At 40.9% G+C, this 16,679-nt stretch overlaps 1 protein-coding gene across 2 annotated transcripts; it reads right to left on the bottom strand.

The window, feature by feature from the left end:
• Positions 1 to 403: 403 nt before the first annotated feature.
• On the bottom strand, positions 404 to 15,860 carry EDARADD (EDAR associated via death domain). Of its 2 annotated transcripts, XM_088522849.1 has the most exons (7): positions 15,830 to 15,860; positions 11,937 to 11,998; positions 11,213 to 11,257; positions 10,062 to 10,101; positions 7,248 to 7,336; positions 3,325 to 3,370; positions 404 to 817 (listed from the first exon to the last, which is right to left on the bottom strand). In XM_088522849.1, exons 1-7 carry the CDS (start codon positions 15,858 to 15,860, stop codon positions 441 to 443), a joined length of 690 nt encoding a protein of 229 aa, XP_088378975.1. In that variant the 3' UTR covers positions 404 to 440. The 2 variants fall into 2 exon arrangements, with proteins under 2 accessions (XP_088378975.1, XP_088378981.1); XM_088522855.1 differs by lacking the exons at positions 11,937 to 11,998; positions 15,830 to 15,860 and having other exon boundaries at positions 7,248 to 7,331; positions 11,213 to 11,256.
• Positions 15,861 to 16,679: the final 819 nt, after the last annotated feature.

Raw genomic sequence — 16,679 nt, 5'->3', positions numbered from 1 at the left:
TTCCTTTGCTTAAAGATATAAAAGCAAAACAAACAAACAAAAACTGTGGAAAGGTTGCCAGCAAAGCCAAGAGATTTGCCTTCTCACCATGGCTTTCTCAACAGCAGGAGGGCACAACTGACTTGATTCACAAATGGTAGGGTAGAATCTGAGGTCAGGCTTTTTTGTTCGTCTTCTGCTTGGGAAGTCTACAAACAACAGCAAAGAAACTGAAGGTGTTTGTAGACTCAAGAACACAACCAGCATTATTCAGCTTACTTTGGAGAGGTTTTCTTTGCAACTCTGAGGGCAGAGAGCATATCTATATGTACACAGTACAGTAAATATACAAACTCCTGGCACGGGCTCTTTCTTTGGGACTCTTTCTTTTAGCAGTTTCCCATCTGCTAGCGGCAGCTAGTCCCAACTTCTAACCAGCACAGACTAACAATTTATTTGACCTAGAAGTCATTCTGGTAGGTTCTGTTCCCTCTTTTGGGCCATTCTTCCTCCACCCATTTCAGTAGCACCTTCACAACATCGATCCTCTTATAAAATTTACAGAGCTCAATCAGCTGCTCCACAGTCCTGTCGCTATTGCGTAGCAAGAACTCCAAGGTAGGACTTTGTGGCTTCTGTTCAAGGAAACACAACTCATCATAAGTCATCCCCCATTTGCTTGCTAAATTTCTCCAGTTTTTCACTGTTGGGTGGCAGGGATCCAGCTTTAGCCTCACAGTGTACAACAAGTCCTCATCATTGAGCATGTCACTGATGGTCGGTGCACGAAATAAGCACAAGGAGCAGGTGCCATTTTCCTTGCAGGCTTTCTTGAGATCTGCAGTTAGAACCATTACATGGGCAGAAGTTAGGATCTATGTTCATGATGAATCCACAGTAAAAAAAAAAAAAAGTTAAAAAGCGCAAAGGGCTGAGGAATATCATGTTTCTGAGAAATATTTCTGAAATGGTCTGAATACTAATATTTTAAAATTAATGTTACAATGTGAATTAGTCATGAAATTAAATTTCCAAGATTTCTCTGAGTCCAAAGGCTATAACCAAAAGGACAATAATTTTGAAAATACATTATTTATCCATATATGTGCTCTAGGTGTCCCTTCTTGAGCAGTGGGGTTGGACTGGATGATCCCTAGAGGTTCCTTCCAACCTCAACCATTCTGTGATTAAAAAAAAAAAAAAAAAAAAAGCTTGTAACTCATACCACTGTGTGACCTGGGATCCTCCTTTTTTTGTTTGTATATGGGAATTCTTTTTTTTCCTGTAAACTGCCATAGTCCCTGGTTATGTCACCAACAACATTATGTGCAAGGGACTTGTATTAAAATGTTAAGAATCTTGTACAGATGTGTTAGAATAAAGGCATAAGCTTCACACTCCTGAGCTGCTGCGTTTCCAAATACATATTTTATATATATTTGCACCAAGAGTATCTTCTGAAAGCTGCAAACACCATTAACATCTAGTCCTTTAAATGACAATGAAGCAAAAGCTAACAACAAAAGTTGTGCCTGTTCTGAGAAGGCTACTTTAAATGCAGGCTGTGGAAAGAAACAAAATGCATTCTCCTCCATGTCAGAAAAAAATAAGAATCCCACATTGCTGGGAGTAGGTGGTGATGTGGTCTAAAATCAGCATCAGATATCAGAACTTACCATTTGGAGGTCTCCCACACACAACAATCAGTATCTTACCAGTAGCTCTTAACAGTGCAGTTCTATCAAACTGCTATATATTAATAATCTTAAAGGTATGTAGAAACCAGTGCTGGCTGTGTTTCTCATGAAATAATAAGTAAGGCCTTTAACATTACAATAGTCTAGGGTTCTGCTGCAACATTTTGGCAGTAGACATGACATTAACTAGCCTCTTTATGAAGGGAGGGAGCATTTGACTGTCCAAAAAACAGCAGATAATGGACACGGCCTAGGGGCACTTTCTATGACTTCTGCCCTGCCACCACATTGTCCAGTGAAGTAACTGCTTGGGATGAAACTGTTGAAAAGGGGGATATTGCAAGAAGAGAACTGTATTAATTGTAATATTGATTGAAAAACAACATCAGGAAGCAGTGAGATTGTCAGTGTTGATACAAGGGCTGGATCAGCAGTGGTGTGAAAGACTTGAACTCTAGCTCTGGAAAAGGTCAAATCAGTCAATGCCACCCTCTCCTACAGATAACATCATCTGTTAAGGTTACTGTCAGATTGCATGAAAATTCCAGAAAGATCCTCAGCTACCGGACTTGTTTACTCTGAGTACTGGTTCTCATTAAAGTAACTCAGCAACTTTGCATTCATTGTGGGTTTAATATCTATGGAAAGGATTGAATATTATTATTGTAATGTTGCTCTTCAGCTTGCTTTTTTAGCAGGCTAAAGACAATTTCTGAACTTTTCAACAAGTTAAAACTTGCAGCTAGAAAACTGCTGCCAGCACATAACTTGACATGAATGCTCAGATTCCCTCTATTAAGGGGAAAGCATGCTCTGGTGGCACCTCTGCTCTCCAGTATTCCATAGGCCTTGCAGCTGTTCTAGAGAGAAAGGCGTATTGCCTATTCTGCTCTGCTTGTGCTCCACAAGCTCTTGCTGAAGTGAGGAAAAGCCTTGCTTGCTTTAGTCACACAAGAATCTAGCTCTACAAACAAGGCAAAATGAGCCTAATCCAATGAAAATTCTGGATGAGCTCAAAGGGTAGGAGAGCATTCTATCTGAATTTCATCTTATTTTGACTTGCAAGGGTGCCAGAGTTAAGTTTTATCCTCCAGTAAAACCTGGAAAGAGTGCTAAAGAAAACATAGGCCACAATTACAGGTAAACAAAACTAAACCAACCTGCCTCTTGTCCTATATCATGTGCAGACTATCAAGAGCATTATAAAGAATCCTGATTTTCTAAAGTGCCCTCTGTTAAATACTGGTGAGCAAAATTATGACCCACCCACCTAATTGCATGGTCCTAAAGTTACACAATAGGACAAGCTTCTTCATTAGAAGGAAATTCTCAGTTGCTCACTGTTGGATTAACTGGGCTGCGAATCAGCCCCGCCAAGCCGGTACCATATGGGATAAGCCCACAGAGCAGCCTCTGCTTTCTACAAGTGCTTTGTATGATCTGCATTATCAGCATGACCTCCTCTATAACAAGGGAGTAGCTCTAAATGGCCCTGGTGAGCAGATAGAAACCATGTGTTGGAAATGAAATGAGCTCACAGGCATTGATTATCCTGAGTTATGGGTAATGGCAAACAGCAGTTCTAATAAAGCACTTTCAAAGAAAATCTAGGAATAAAATATGCAGAACAGTAAAGCTGATGTGTTACCTGAAAGTGATTCATCAGTATGGTTGTGTGAGTCTTTATCTTCTGGCTAAAAAGCAGAAAATTAAAACAAAATAGTCAAACATCTGAGTAACTATTTGTCAAATTTAGAAGGGAGAGAAGATTTCTTATAAGAATCTTCAACTACTTGTAAAGTGAGCCAGAGAACTTATCTGCTTTGAGAAATTACCATCAATCTGCAGTCTTTCTAAACAGCCTTTCTATGTTTTAGCTACTCCTATGACAGAATGGTATTAATGTTTAAAGCAGTTAGTACTAACCTATTCTCTACACTCTGACTAGTCACCATTATATATAAACTTATTTGGAAAAAGAAATTAAGAAATAACAGAAAAAAAAAGTAGTACACATACTCATGCTTCTCCAGTGAATATAGCAGAGATCTCAGGTCCTTCAACCTTGGGGCTGCTTCCTGAGGAATCCATGCCAGCAAAGTATCTAATGAAAATACCTCCAGACTTTGAGCTCATCTTTACTGTAAAATAAGCCCTGTTTAAGTTACCACAAAACTGCCCTTTTGGTTAAATCTACCAAGCAATGTTTTTGCTGTTAGTGACATGCTAGGGGGTTACATCTTTGGAGTAATTTGATCCTACGCCCTCCTTCTGCTTCCCCACATTTTTCATGTTTGTTTAATTTTCCGTATTTAATTAGTGTTAATTCAATACTGACTGCAGTACTCTGTTTGAAAGATGATAGTCTGGGCACTTATCAATTATTACAAGGTGACCTCCTGGTACAGCTATGAAACACTGCTACTGAACCACAACTGAGTCAATAACTCAGACTGTAAGGGTGAAAATAGCTTAAGTTTTTTTTAAACTAAATGTGCAAAGCTGTTCGACAATTCATGATTTGATTCAAAAGATTTCAAAGGGTTTTATAATGAGATCCCCAATAACTTTGCCTGTAACATGAAAGATTAAGGGACTGTTTCACTGATCTACTTAGTAAAAGAGCTTTTAACAAGCTTCTTTATATACATAGGAAAGATTTCTAAACTATGGCTGGACTTGAACGTTTCTGCTGTCTCCCATTTCACACTTCTGTTTAAAGTACACATTCCCTCTGTAGCTTTTTGCCTGCTAATTAAACCATAATGAAATTGCGTAGCAGCTGGAGACTGCAGCACACACCATAACATTTCAGTTCTACTGCTACTGAGAGGAGCACCTGAGAACTGGAAGGACAGCACCTTGATCCTAGAACTGCGGGAAGCTGCAGCTGCCCTTACTTTAACTACGTGGGTGTGGAGCCAGGTGAAACAGCTTTCTTCTGGTGGGGATTTAAAGATGAAAGCAGAAGGGGATTCCCTTTAGATAACTGCTGTAAAGCATTGTTCATTTTTGTATTGCATCATTCCTCCAAAACTACCCTAGCAGACCTCGCAGCATCTTGGAGCCTGCTCACGCAGACACCAGCCAGCTGTGCAACACGAAGGACAGTGTAATAATAGACTGCTCCTATCTACACCTGCTGTGCTAAGAAATCTACTACCAGCAATTTAGGGTAAACATGGTGAGCTATCCCAAATTAGTGACTGCCATGAAAGGTAAAGTTTACATGCCATTTCTCTCTTCCCCAAAAACTGCACGATTGTACATCCATCTGCAGTTCTCCTTTTGACTGGTCTGTGCTCGAGAGAGGATGAATACTGCACATGCCGCTTTCTATGGGATAACCCTTCCCTTTATCTTCTTGCTTTTTCATTGGGACCAGATGAGCTTTCTCTGGACAGAAATTTTCAACTTATGGACTTGATGAGCACTGGAACAGGCTGCCCAGAGAGGTTGTGGAGTCTCCTTCTCTGGAGATCTTCAAAACCCGCTTGGACGCAGTCCTGTGCCACGTGCTCTAGGTGACCCTGCGTGTGCAGGGGGGTTGGACTAGATGACCTCTAGAGGGCCCTTCCAACCTTAAGCATTCTATGATTCTATGTTCTTGCCGTACTAGTATCGTAAGAAAAATAAAACTGGAATCCTGTTTATAGTAATCCTCTCCATTTCCACTGAATTCTTAAAAAGAGGAGAACAGTATTAAATCCTGAGAAGCAAATCCCTAGAGGGGTAACATACTAGAAGAGCAACTACCCATCACACCTTAGTATCTTCTTGGTTAACTGCGCCTAAGGCCAGTGTTAATATATGCTAAAAGCAAACAAACATTTCTTTCACTTGGTCCACAGCTACATGGAGTTAATATGCAGTATTTGCACTAATGCTGACCCAGGCATTGAAAAAAATTTCAGGACATTTAAAAACTTGTCTCCGAAAATCTCTTTAAAGAAAAAAAAGAACAACTAACCAAATAAAAAAGAAAAAAGGGGAGAAGTGGGAAGAGGGAGTGGAAACTTTTTTTTTCATTTAGTTTGGAGGTCTGGAGTTAACTACATTGCTGTGCTTTAACAACATCCCTCAGACTTACTGAAGCCATGGGACTTAGAAACACATTTTGAAAACTAACATGCAAATGCCTAAATGCCTTTATGAAATGTCATTATACGCATGTCTTGTCATAAAAAGAACAGGAGTGGCTAGTACTGCAAGTACAATAAATAAATATGACACTTAAGTGGTGGCCACAGGTAGCTTCTGGCCATTTCCTCTAGTTCTAAAGCACCAAAAGTTCCACAGGAACTTAAGGAAAAATTTCTTAACAGTGAGGGTGACAGAGCGCTGGAACAGGCTGCCCAGAGAGGTTGTGGAGTCTCCTTCTCTGGAGATCTTCAAAACTCGCTTGGACGCAGTCCTGTGCCACGTGCTCTAGGTGACCCTGCGTGTACAGGAGGGGGTTGGACTAGATGATCTCTAGAGGTCCCTTCCAACCTTAAGCATTCTATGATCTGTGCTATGCATCTTCTTCCAAAACTGGTATTTTTACCGATCAGTTAATATCCACTTTTATCATGCATTCATGATAAAATCATGAATTCAGATGCCTTCAGGTATATTCAAGATCATTTCCTTGTAATGTAATTGAAATAAGGCAATGTAGTGTTACTACCCTAAAATGCAGCTATTAAGCATATTTTTTGCCTGCAATTAAAATCAAGGCATGTTCTACAAAGTTAACCAAAACTGTAAACCCATGCACAGACTGAAGATAAGCAAAATATTTTTTAGGCCTTTAGATCCATTAACTCCCTTATGCATTGAAATACCTGCATAGCAGCTCTTTATCACAGCAATTTCAGCAAAAGAGGCATGACTTGGCAGCAAACGCCTTCTGCTTGATGATGGGAATGCTAAGAAGGTTACCCCCATCATCCAAATTAAACCCACGTGTTTGTTTCTGGTAAAATGCAGATGGGACTCTGGCATAAAGAACTCAATTTCATTCTTATCTCTGGACAATGCACATTTCTCTTCTTCGAGCTTTCTGTTCAACCCAAAGAGAATCAATAAATTTGGCAAGCAACATCTGAAAGATGGCAGCTGGGATGCATGGTGGAGAGTCCTTCCGCTATGGGAAGACCAGAGTCCCAAAGGCAAAGCAGAACAAACAGCTCCCCAAGGCAAAAAACAACAAGTCCAAAACCTGGGATTCTTCACTCCATTACTTATCCTTTGTCCCGGCTCTATTTTCAGCCAGGAGGAGGAGAACACGTATGCCAAACCTCAAGCCAGTGGCAGCTCTTCAGAGCATCAATCCAAACCCACTTAAACTACAAAATGAATGCTCAGGAATATAACCTTTACTTTGCTTTTCTCCACAGGAGCTTACTCACTGAACCCTGGGGGTGGGGGAAAAAAAAAAAAAAAAAAAAAAAAAAAAAAAGCAGCCACCTATTTCTGGTCTATCTTACTGAAACATTCCTTGCTTTCTTGAATTAGTTTGAAGTATTTGCATTTGTTAACAGAGTTAAGCAACAGCAATAACTTAAACTCAGATATGATTTTCCTTACCTGTTGGACTAGGCCAGAATCTGAAGTAAGAGTCCTGATGTTCACAGAAGCAATTTCCAATGTAACTTGATCAGTTAGGTACTCCTCAGCTAAGACAAAAATTGTGAGACATTGGTCTCCCATCTGAATACAAATGTAAATAGTAAGGCTCTCAAACATACCTCACCAATGTCTAACTCACAACATTTAACTCCATACCAGTCACTAGGAAATATTGGAAATAAAACAAACAAACAAACAAAAACTTCTAGAGGTTTTTCTTTTAAAAAAATGCATTTCTTTTTTTTTTTTTTTTTAAAAAAACTGCTACACATTTTTTTATGGAAGAGTCATGTTCTTTCATAAATCTGACCATGAGTGGAACCAAGAGAATACTAACCAAGCCAATACAATCAAAGTAGGCTAAAGAATGTCACAAATCTATATAATCCTCTTTTTGCTTTGCTTTTGCATCACACTTACAAAGATCATTATGTACTATACATATGTTTAATTTTTACTTCTGTGAATTAGGCTTACCTTCTTATTTCTCTAATACACGGGTTTTTTTTGGAGGAGGGGAGGTTCTTGACGCACTGAAATAACCCATTCCAAACAGTATGTTTACCACTTGCACTCAACTGAAAAGGGCAAAACTCCCCAGTACAGAGAAACAGCACAAACTCTGTTTACCTTTCAAGCCTCACTTCAGCTATCAAATTAACATATATGAAATGGATAAGCCTCTTGTGAACCTTGTGCAAACAAATTTCATGGTGCATGGTTACCAAGGTCCCCAATAGCAAACCATTTGCTTTTCCATGGAAAGGCCATGGAACAAGCGCAGGTGATACATGAAGGGGAGCTTAAAAGAGGTTATATTCCACACACGTAGCAGAACACTCCCTGATGGTGACTGTCTTTATAACATTAGTACATTACTACTTGCTGCTGATTTAGCAATAAATAAATAAAAACTCATTAAACAGCTATGATCAGATAACAGAAAGGACACATATACATGTATGTCCTTATCTCACTCAAGGAATTCGTCTGAATCAAATAATTCATCCTTACATTTTGCATAAAAAAGAAAAAAAAAGAAAAAAAAAAGAAAAAAAAACAACTTTTTTCCCCTCCCCTTAGAGACCAAGAGAAATCTGTCATTCACATCTATCAAACTCCACTTAATTTACTGTGTGTCAGATTTGACTGGAAATAGAACTATAATCAAAATATGAGTTAAACATTAAGACTAATCCTGAAAGATTAAAAAAAATCCCTCAACTCACCTTCAATTCATAATCAGCAGAGGGTGCTAAGAACTTGAATAAGATAGGTCCTAAAATGGTCTATTAACTAATTGACTAAAAAACAAACAAAAAACATACAACAAAACAGAAAGGCCCTATGTACTTTTTAATCAAATATTAAATCTGAAGCAAACAGAAATTATATTATATAAAATAGGCCTGCAGAGCTATAACATTTTTGTCTCCCAGATTCCTATTTAGAAGTCTCTATTTTTATAGAAAATAAAATTAATTCCTATTGAGCACACTGAAAGAGCATCTTCTGAGGAACTGTCTAGGACCAATCCAAAGATTCAAAATCCACAGCAGAGGAAGAAATAATTCTAAAAATTGCTGGAAAAAAAAATCCAGAAATGAACAGAACATAAAGAGGTACTTGCATAACTTCCTACTCTGAAGAGGAAATGCTAAGCTATATTAGTACTTGAATCTTTTTGCTTGTAGCAAGCGGAAGCAGAAAGAAAATTAAAAACAAACCAAGTCTGTTTCCTTTCTACAGAAAGTGCTGAAATTTCCACTTCTTCTCCGCTTTGCTTTTGCAATTAAATTACTTAAAACATGGAATGTCAGACTTCCAGACTTTGAATATATTAACTACTTAGGAATCATCTAATCCATTTAGAGGGAGATCTAGTGTCATGTGTGAAAGATTTAAAAAAAATAAGGCATAAAAAACAATACTACAGAGAAACTTCTGTTTACTAACACTGAAGTTTTAGAGGAACAAATCACCTGCTTGCAGATAAAAAGAAGTTAGCTTATGATTTCTAGTTACTCTTCACCCCTTTTCTACTTCTCTACTGAGCAGGGTCCCAGAGACGCTTCTTATTCTCTGTGGCTGGCTCCCTCACAATGTCCCCTCCACCCCACCACCCTCCCCAGGAGCCTCCCTCCTGCCCGTCCTGCCCCTTTTCGGTGTCCCACAGCGCCCCGTGAAGGGGATGTTCACCCCACCCAACCCAACCGCACAGCCCGCGCTCACCCCGCTCACGGAGGGGAGAGGCAGGAACTTGTGCAGAGAGTGCAGGTAAATGGTATTAATAGCTGCCTAGAGTAAAAAACAGCATGAAGAGTTAACTGGTTGTAGGGCTGGGAACGCGATCAGAGGCAAGAGACCTGTAAGGTATTTCTGGATTATATTTCTGATAACCTGCAGGCACTGGTAACCTCTTCAAAGTCACCTTTTAACATTATCGTGTCTCTATCAATCTGTTCTCTGAACTCTGCTTTTTGATGGCACCACCATATTTTCCTTCCGAGGTAAGGAAGCAAGATCTTCTGATGATAGCTGGTTATGCATTCTGCACCAAAACTAAACTTTGCTGGAAAATTTCAGAAGTTATGTATATCAAACTGACCATAAAATACAGAGACACTAGATTTTAAACAAATACCTTGGGGAGAGAAAAAAAGAAAAAAAAAAAAAAAAAGTGTTTCAATCTGTTGGAACTCACTAACAGTTCTGCATGTAGCAACATAGATCTATGACACCTGAACTAATACACAGATTCACAGTGCTTACCTTTAGGAGCTCCTGTATCTTGGACAGGGTATTTTTCAGTCTGTCACAGAAAGGAGACACGCATATTTTTGTTATTTTCATTGTAATTGTGCTGAATAAAGAATACACAAAATCTGCATAGTTATAGTTGTATCTTTTAAATTGCTACCAGTTGATCTACAATCATATATGAAGTGCTTCTTACGCGGCGAGACACTACTACTACTACTTTTGGATGTTAAGTGGGCTGATCAGCATTAATATGGGTTGCTGCGCTGCTACAGTGAAACAACTTGCGGGAAGGAGAGGGAAGCAGAGAGACTTCTTGGTAAAGATGTTTTGCACTTAACTAGCAAGATAGCAATCTAAAAAAGATAATGCATATCAAGAGGAACAAAAACGATTTCAAAAGCTCTTTCAACACAGATAAACATTTATTAAAGTGTTACTGCACTGAAGGAAAAATATTTTCCTTTCTGCTTTGAAATTACAAAGCTGATTAAGATGCAAAAGAAAACTATTGAGTTTAAGGAGATAGCTGCTGATTTCCAGGCATCCATGTTACAACTTGCTATTAGACCTCAACATCCACCTCCTTCCCTATGACCCTAGCCTTATGTAAAAGTAAGGCAGGCTTTTACAGAAGCTCTTACCAAACAAACAGACTAAAGATCTTAATTTGCTATGTGCACAGAAAGGTGAAGTTGCACTTTTCTTGAACAGGCACAAAAACTTTTCTCCACCTTTTGAAAGCTCCCTTAGGTATGAGCACAGTTTTAATTTAGTCAATCCACAAAAACAAATCACAGAAATCTCTACCTTTTATGACAGCCTGCTAACATAAATGTATGCACACAGGCTGCAAAATGGATCCCAGTGGGAGATCAGTGTTTAAACGACTTACCACATTTTCTAGGCTTCCCCCCCACCACTGGAGTTCTTTTGTAAAACTTCATAATAGAAAGAAAACATCAAAGGAAAGCAACAGCTTGCTCACTTGCCATCCATTAAATAAAACAATATATTTTAATCTGTTTATGTAACTATATTAGACGACAGTCTAATATCCAGGTTGCACAGCATTGTTATTTTCCCCTAGAGCAAACAATCCATGGCAACATTGAAAATGAAAACTCTTAAAAAGACTTTGCAGAATGATATATTCCATTTACCTGATACACATCTTGTCTCAGCGTAAGCCTGGCATGCTTAGTACTCTAAGACACAAGAATCTGTTATAAAGGGTGTGCCAGGAGGCGCAGGAGGACACCATTCGCTCCCTTACTGGGTTCACCCCAAGCCTGTTGCTGGGCACTTGGTTCTGGCTACAGCTTCCTATCACCTTATCCCATCAGTGAAAATAGGCAGAGGAAGGAACAGCAAATGAATACAACTGACATTTTAAGTTCTGTTTTAAGGTGGTTTTCTTATCCCTCCCCAAGCCATACAGTCAGAAGCTCTGCACTAGTCTTTTTTCTAATTATTTTGTTAAAAAAAAAAAGAATTACAGTAGTTAATGAGTAAATAATTAGCTAGATGGACCTATTCCTATAGTACAGAATAATCTGTCAAGTAAACATAGTATAGATATATAAATCAAATGCACCATAAAAATACTATAATATTGTAACAAGGGTTCCTTCCCATCTAACACATGGATAGCTTAGTTGATAACATCCGATCCATCTGATGTATGCATATCAGCAACATTATTTCCAGGTTAACTGTGGAAGTTTAATAACTTAAATTTCAGTTGCACAGTGAGATATACATTGAGATATATAGAGAGATATATATGCATGGTCTGGATTAATAACATTATTGAATGTCTTAGCTCAATTCTGAATTACATAACTGTAAAGAGCCATAAAGTCTGTAAGCGTTGGAGACACCTACCATCGTTAAGGAAAGAGTGCTCGGATCTGTATCCTCTACTGGCTCTTTTGCTTCATGATCTGCTGGAAATGAAAAGTTTTATCACTGTACAATCCTCAAGATATTTCAGTCTAGCAACTCATATTCCTCCACGCCTGATCAAGATAAAGCACAGCTACACAGTCGGTATATGCATTAGGTCAAGTTTCATTTGCACAAGAAAACTGGATAAACTAGAAAATGTCAGAGATACTAGACAGATGAGAAACTGCATGCAACAAGGAAATCCAACTCTGAGCCAATAAAAAAACTTAAATGAGAAGTAATTTTTAATAAAAATATTTTAAAAGAAAAGTCACAAAATAATATAATCAGAAAATTATCTAAAAATATTTTTCTCTAACTAGCAGCACTCTTTTTTCCTTAAAGCAATAATTTAAGCAGTGAATATACCCACTGCAACAAAAATATTAAACAACATATTGTAGTACAAAACATAATAAAAACATATTTGAGGTAAACATTAATTATTTGCACAATAGAATCATAAACTTATATTAACATCAAAAGGATATGAGAAGAAATCTTCAAAGCTCTTCCAGGTGAGTCATCAAGCCTTGTCCCCTCTGCGCTGATGGCTAATAGCTGAACACTGACCAAGATTACAGAGAATTTGGAGCAAAACTCATACAGAAGCCAGCACTCTGCCTTAAATTTCACATCTTCATGCCACTTCTGCAAGGAAGATCTCTACTGCAGGTAAGTCTTATTTTCTTGAAAATTATGAAAAGCCTTTTAAATGACATAGTGGCATTAGCATTTTGCTACTCTCATTCCCAATGTCCCCATACTTGCTGTAAGAATGCACTAATGCTCCTTCTGCCTCAACAGACAGAAAAGCAACTGCACCAAAGCAAAACAAAACTGCATGTTTTTAATAAAAGACCTGACTGGTAAGTTTTAAATCTTTATTTAAGAAACATGGTATTAATAGAACACCCTGCAGAAAGCCCACCCTGACAGCAAGGGACAGCAAAAACCACCATAAACTCGACTTAAATGAGGAGACACACACACACACACACACACACACAAAAAAAAAAAAGACTATAAGCAAGGATAAGTAATTGCTGAAGAGTAGGACCAAAAAAGGAGAATGCATGTGGGGAATGTAGCTAGGAGGTGTGAAGGGACTGGAAGGGCAATTTGGGCAGAGAGCACCACTGGCTAACCCACCTGTGAAGGAAAGATGCAGAAACAGCATGTCTTGGGGGCCAGGGAAAAAGTGTTAGAAGAATAGCCGAGACCAGGACCAAGGATGAAGAAAGGGGAGCTGGCCTTTTGGCTGGAAAAGTAACCCTGAAAACAGAACTAGAAATTGATAAAACAGAAGGAGCAGTGCTGAACATGAACCTGAGTAATGTGAATGGGGCTGGCTGAACGAGAAGCCAGCAAGGGGAAGGCCAATGCCAGAGACCCATCAGGGTCAGAGAGTAGGAAAGCTGGGAGTCAGACAGGGTGAAACACTTGAGGAGAAAACCAAGGGAAGGGAAATGAGGGCAACTGGAAAGGACACTACCTTGAAGGAGAATGGGGAGAAAACAGGAAAGGGGGAGGATGGATGGCCCAGGGGCTGGATCCTGTGAAGGCACAGGCTCATTTCCCCAGGCTGTCAAAAACATCCTGTGTGCCTGACAGACTAGTCTCACACTCTGTGCCTTGCACCATCATTTGGTGGGGAAAAATAGACCCAAGAAACAGCTGCAAGGAGAAGCCACTGTCGGGGAAAAAAGCAGGACTGGGGCTAGAGGAGGCTGGAGGTGACACACCACAGGGAAAACCCTGACAAGAAGAGGCAGGAGGCTGCCACACTTCCCTCCAAGGCCAGGCCCATGTCCCCAGCGTCACCACTTGTGCACCAAGGGCAAGGACCTCGTGCAGCCAGCGGCAGAGCATGCCACTCAGCTGCCTTCAGGGCTGCTCTCCAGTGAGGGGCATAACCCGTTACTGCCATTGCTTAGCACTCTAGGAGAAGTTGCAAACCGTTTTTTGAATCCCTAGATGTATCAATATGTAACAATTTGCTGGAATTTCTAGGTAATGCCACGGAATAATTCCACAGCAGTCAAGTGGAAGTAGCACAATACCTAACCTAACAAAAATAACTCTAAACAGTTTGTTTCAATATTTAGTTAGAATTAACTTTTTCTTGTTCTTCTGACTAACTCTTTTGAACTGTTTTGCAACTTCCAATGTTTTTTTTAATTAATCTCTGATCAAATATAGCAACACACCAATATTTAGCAACATACCAACTAGTTGACAGAAATATTAAACATTTGACATCGATTTATTCCAGAAGCCTTATGGCAGCAAAGATTCTTGCCTGGGAAAAAAGATAAAAAAATAAAATCTTTCTTCAGTTCCTGTAAGGGAAGCTTAATGAAGACATAAAAGCAGGCCCTATGGTAAAGTCTCCCTCCCTTGTCTGCTATTACACCTCCAAGACGCAGCCAGGGCACGTTGCAACGCTGGCACTTTCCACAGTCCGGAGGGAAGCACAGAACAAGCGGGAGCTGCTCAGAGTTTGGAGAAAGCTCCTGACAGACCCCACTGTGACTCCTCAAACAGAGATGGGCCACAGGGCTATAGTGTTGGCTCCTGCTTCCTAGATCTCCCACAAAAACAGAAACTGTGAATCAGTGTCTTTACACACCTCTTGCTTAGGATTCATCTTGTAAATTCTTACCTAAAGAGTGTCTTTCCCTATACCTCAATTTCTTTCTTCTTGTTATTCTGGTTCTTTATGAAGAGCAGTAATTTCCCCAGATTTTATGTTGCAGGGCTCTACAAACTTCCTGTATTTTCCGCAGGTAGCATGTATGCATGTGAACATTTGCACCTGAACATCAAGTTTCCATTTACCAGCTGTGAATGATGCCTTATGGTCTTGCTTCAGCTTGTTCACACTGATAGCTAGCATAATATTTGAATAAGGGAATTCAATTACCACATCTCCACTCTTTCTTTCCCCCACGTCTTCCAAAACATTTCACAGCTCGTTTCAACAGCAGATGGGAAAGTTCGCAGTTTATCGCTGACAGAAAACATGGAGTTTTGTATGCTCAAACACGGCCCGTTTCTGTGCCCCATTCAGGCCCCCAGTCCTGCATCACGCTCGCATGGGAAGGGGGAAGGAAGGAAGGTGCCTTTCCTTCAAGCAGGGGGAGGCTCCCAACACAGCCCAGCACGGCACACGCAGCATTTCCCTCTCCCAGCTTCTTCCCCCAAACAGCCCGGAGCAAGGCCTGCCCTCCTTACCGCCCCGCTACTCACTCTGCACTGAGGGGCAGCCTCCCGACCCAGCGAGGAACTCGCACCAAGGGTGCTGCTTGGTGCGGCCCAACAGGAGCACGCCAGCCAAGCGTTAACGCAGACATTTTGATTAAAACCCCAAACAGAAGTGCTTTAACTAGAGGCACCTGAGTTTCAGATTCGAAAAGGAGGAAACAGCGCAAGCTGAATTACAGTTTGATTAATCTAAAGCCAAGCCTTTCACCACTTCAGTATCCCCCCTATTTATTGCTAAATATTCAAACCCTGTCACTGCCTGGGCAGACAAGCAGAAGAACAGAGACTGAGGCACACCTGATAGCACAGACTCGAATTGCCACGTGCCATTAGCCGTGCAAGGTAGAGAGCACTGCTTCCCTAACCACTTAAAGTCTGGAATGGAAATGAATAGATAAATAGATAAATGAACAAAAAGCCGTTCCCAAAGGCTGTTAACGCGCACAGCCCAACCGAAGCACCGCCGCGGGAGGCCAGGACAAGCCGCTAGCTCGCGCCGTGCCGAGCTACCGGGAGGGGAAGGAGAGCGGGGCGCAGTTCCCTCGGCCCGGGCTCCTCCTCACCTGGCGGCGGCGGGTCCCGCGCAGCGGCCATGGGGCGGGCGGGCAGCGGCGCGGCGGGAAGCGGCGGCGGCGCCGACGTTCCGGAACCGCCGCACCGCCCCCTTCCTGGCGCGGCCCACAGGTAGCGCCGGGCGGGACCGGCGGGGCGGGGCGGGGCGGGGCGGGGCGGGCGGTGGCAACGGCCGTCGGCAACGGCCGTCCCGCCGGGCCGGTTCGGACGCGCGTCAGGATGGAGGTCGCGGCTCCGCATGGCGCAAGGGCTGCAGAGCGGCGGCCAGAAATGGGGCTCCCCTTCCTTTTTAATTTTTCTTTTCTTTTTTCTTTTTTTTCTTTTTTTTTTTAAAGCGATATTATAAGTTCGTCCTGACCCTGGAGGTATTTCCAGCAGCACGGTGAATGTGACAAATCATTTTACATCATTGCCCGAGTTCCCTCGTGTTCCTACGGCCCCATCGCGCAGAGTTGAGGTTTCAATACACTCAAAGCAATACACTTGTTCTTGTTGTTGTTGTTATTATTTTCTTTCCAGGGGACCCGCACAAGGAATAAGTTTCTAAATAGTTTTGAAATATCATAATACTTCAAAAATCAGTTTCGGGATACTGAGCACTGTTATTTAGCTTGCAGGCACCTCCAAAAGATCCCCCTGTCACTGAGTTACACTAGTTGGGCGTTACGCAGGCTACACTCGCGCGTTACCCACCATGCTCTCTCCTTAACGAGGTTACTCTATAGCCAAATTCTCCTCTGTTGCATGGTGCAATTGCCAGTTTTGTGGACTGATTTGCACTAACGTAACTGAGAGCAGCCTTTGGCCCATGAAGCATTAAAAATGATGTGCTTTTTGCAT

Source organism: Tinamus guttatus, unplaced genomic scaffold (assembly GCF_059628265.1).
Source record: "Tinamus guttatus ecotype Peru unplaced genomic scaffold, ASM5962826v1 Tinamus_guttatus_pri_ptg000011l, whole genome shotgun sequence".
NCBI classification, from domain to species: Eukaryota; Metazoa; Chordata; class Aves; order Tinamiformes; family Tinamidae; genus Tinamus; species Tinamus guttatus.
The sequence above is the reverse complement of the archived record's forward strand: the minus strand, read 5'-3'. Positions and strand labels throughout refer to the sequence as shown.

What these genes read in the sequence shown, in the direction of transcription:
- EDARADD (XM_088522849.1), bottom strand. Translation starts at nt 15,860, where the DNA reads ATGGCCGCTGCGCGGGACCCGCCGCCGCCAG. An exon ending in TGAGACAAGATGTGTATCAG is followed by an intron (nt 10,102 to 11,212) that starts GTAAATGGAATA and finishes TTTCTGTGACAG; the next exon opens with ACTGAAAAATACCCTGTCCA. An exon ending in AGATACAGGAGCTCCTAAAG is followed by an intron (nt 7,337 to 10,061) that starts GTAAGCACTGTG and finishes TTTTTGTCTTAG; the next exon opens with CTGAGGAGTACCTAACTGAT.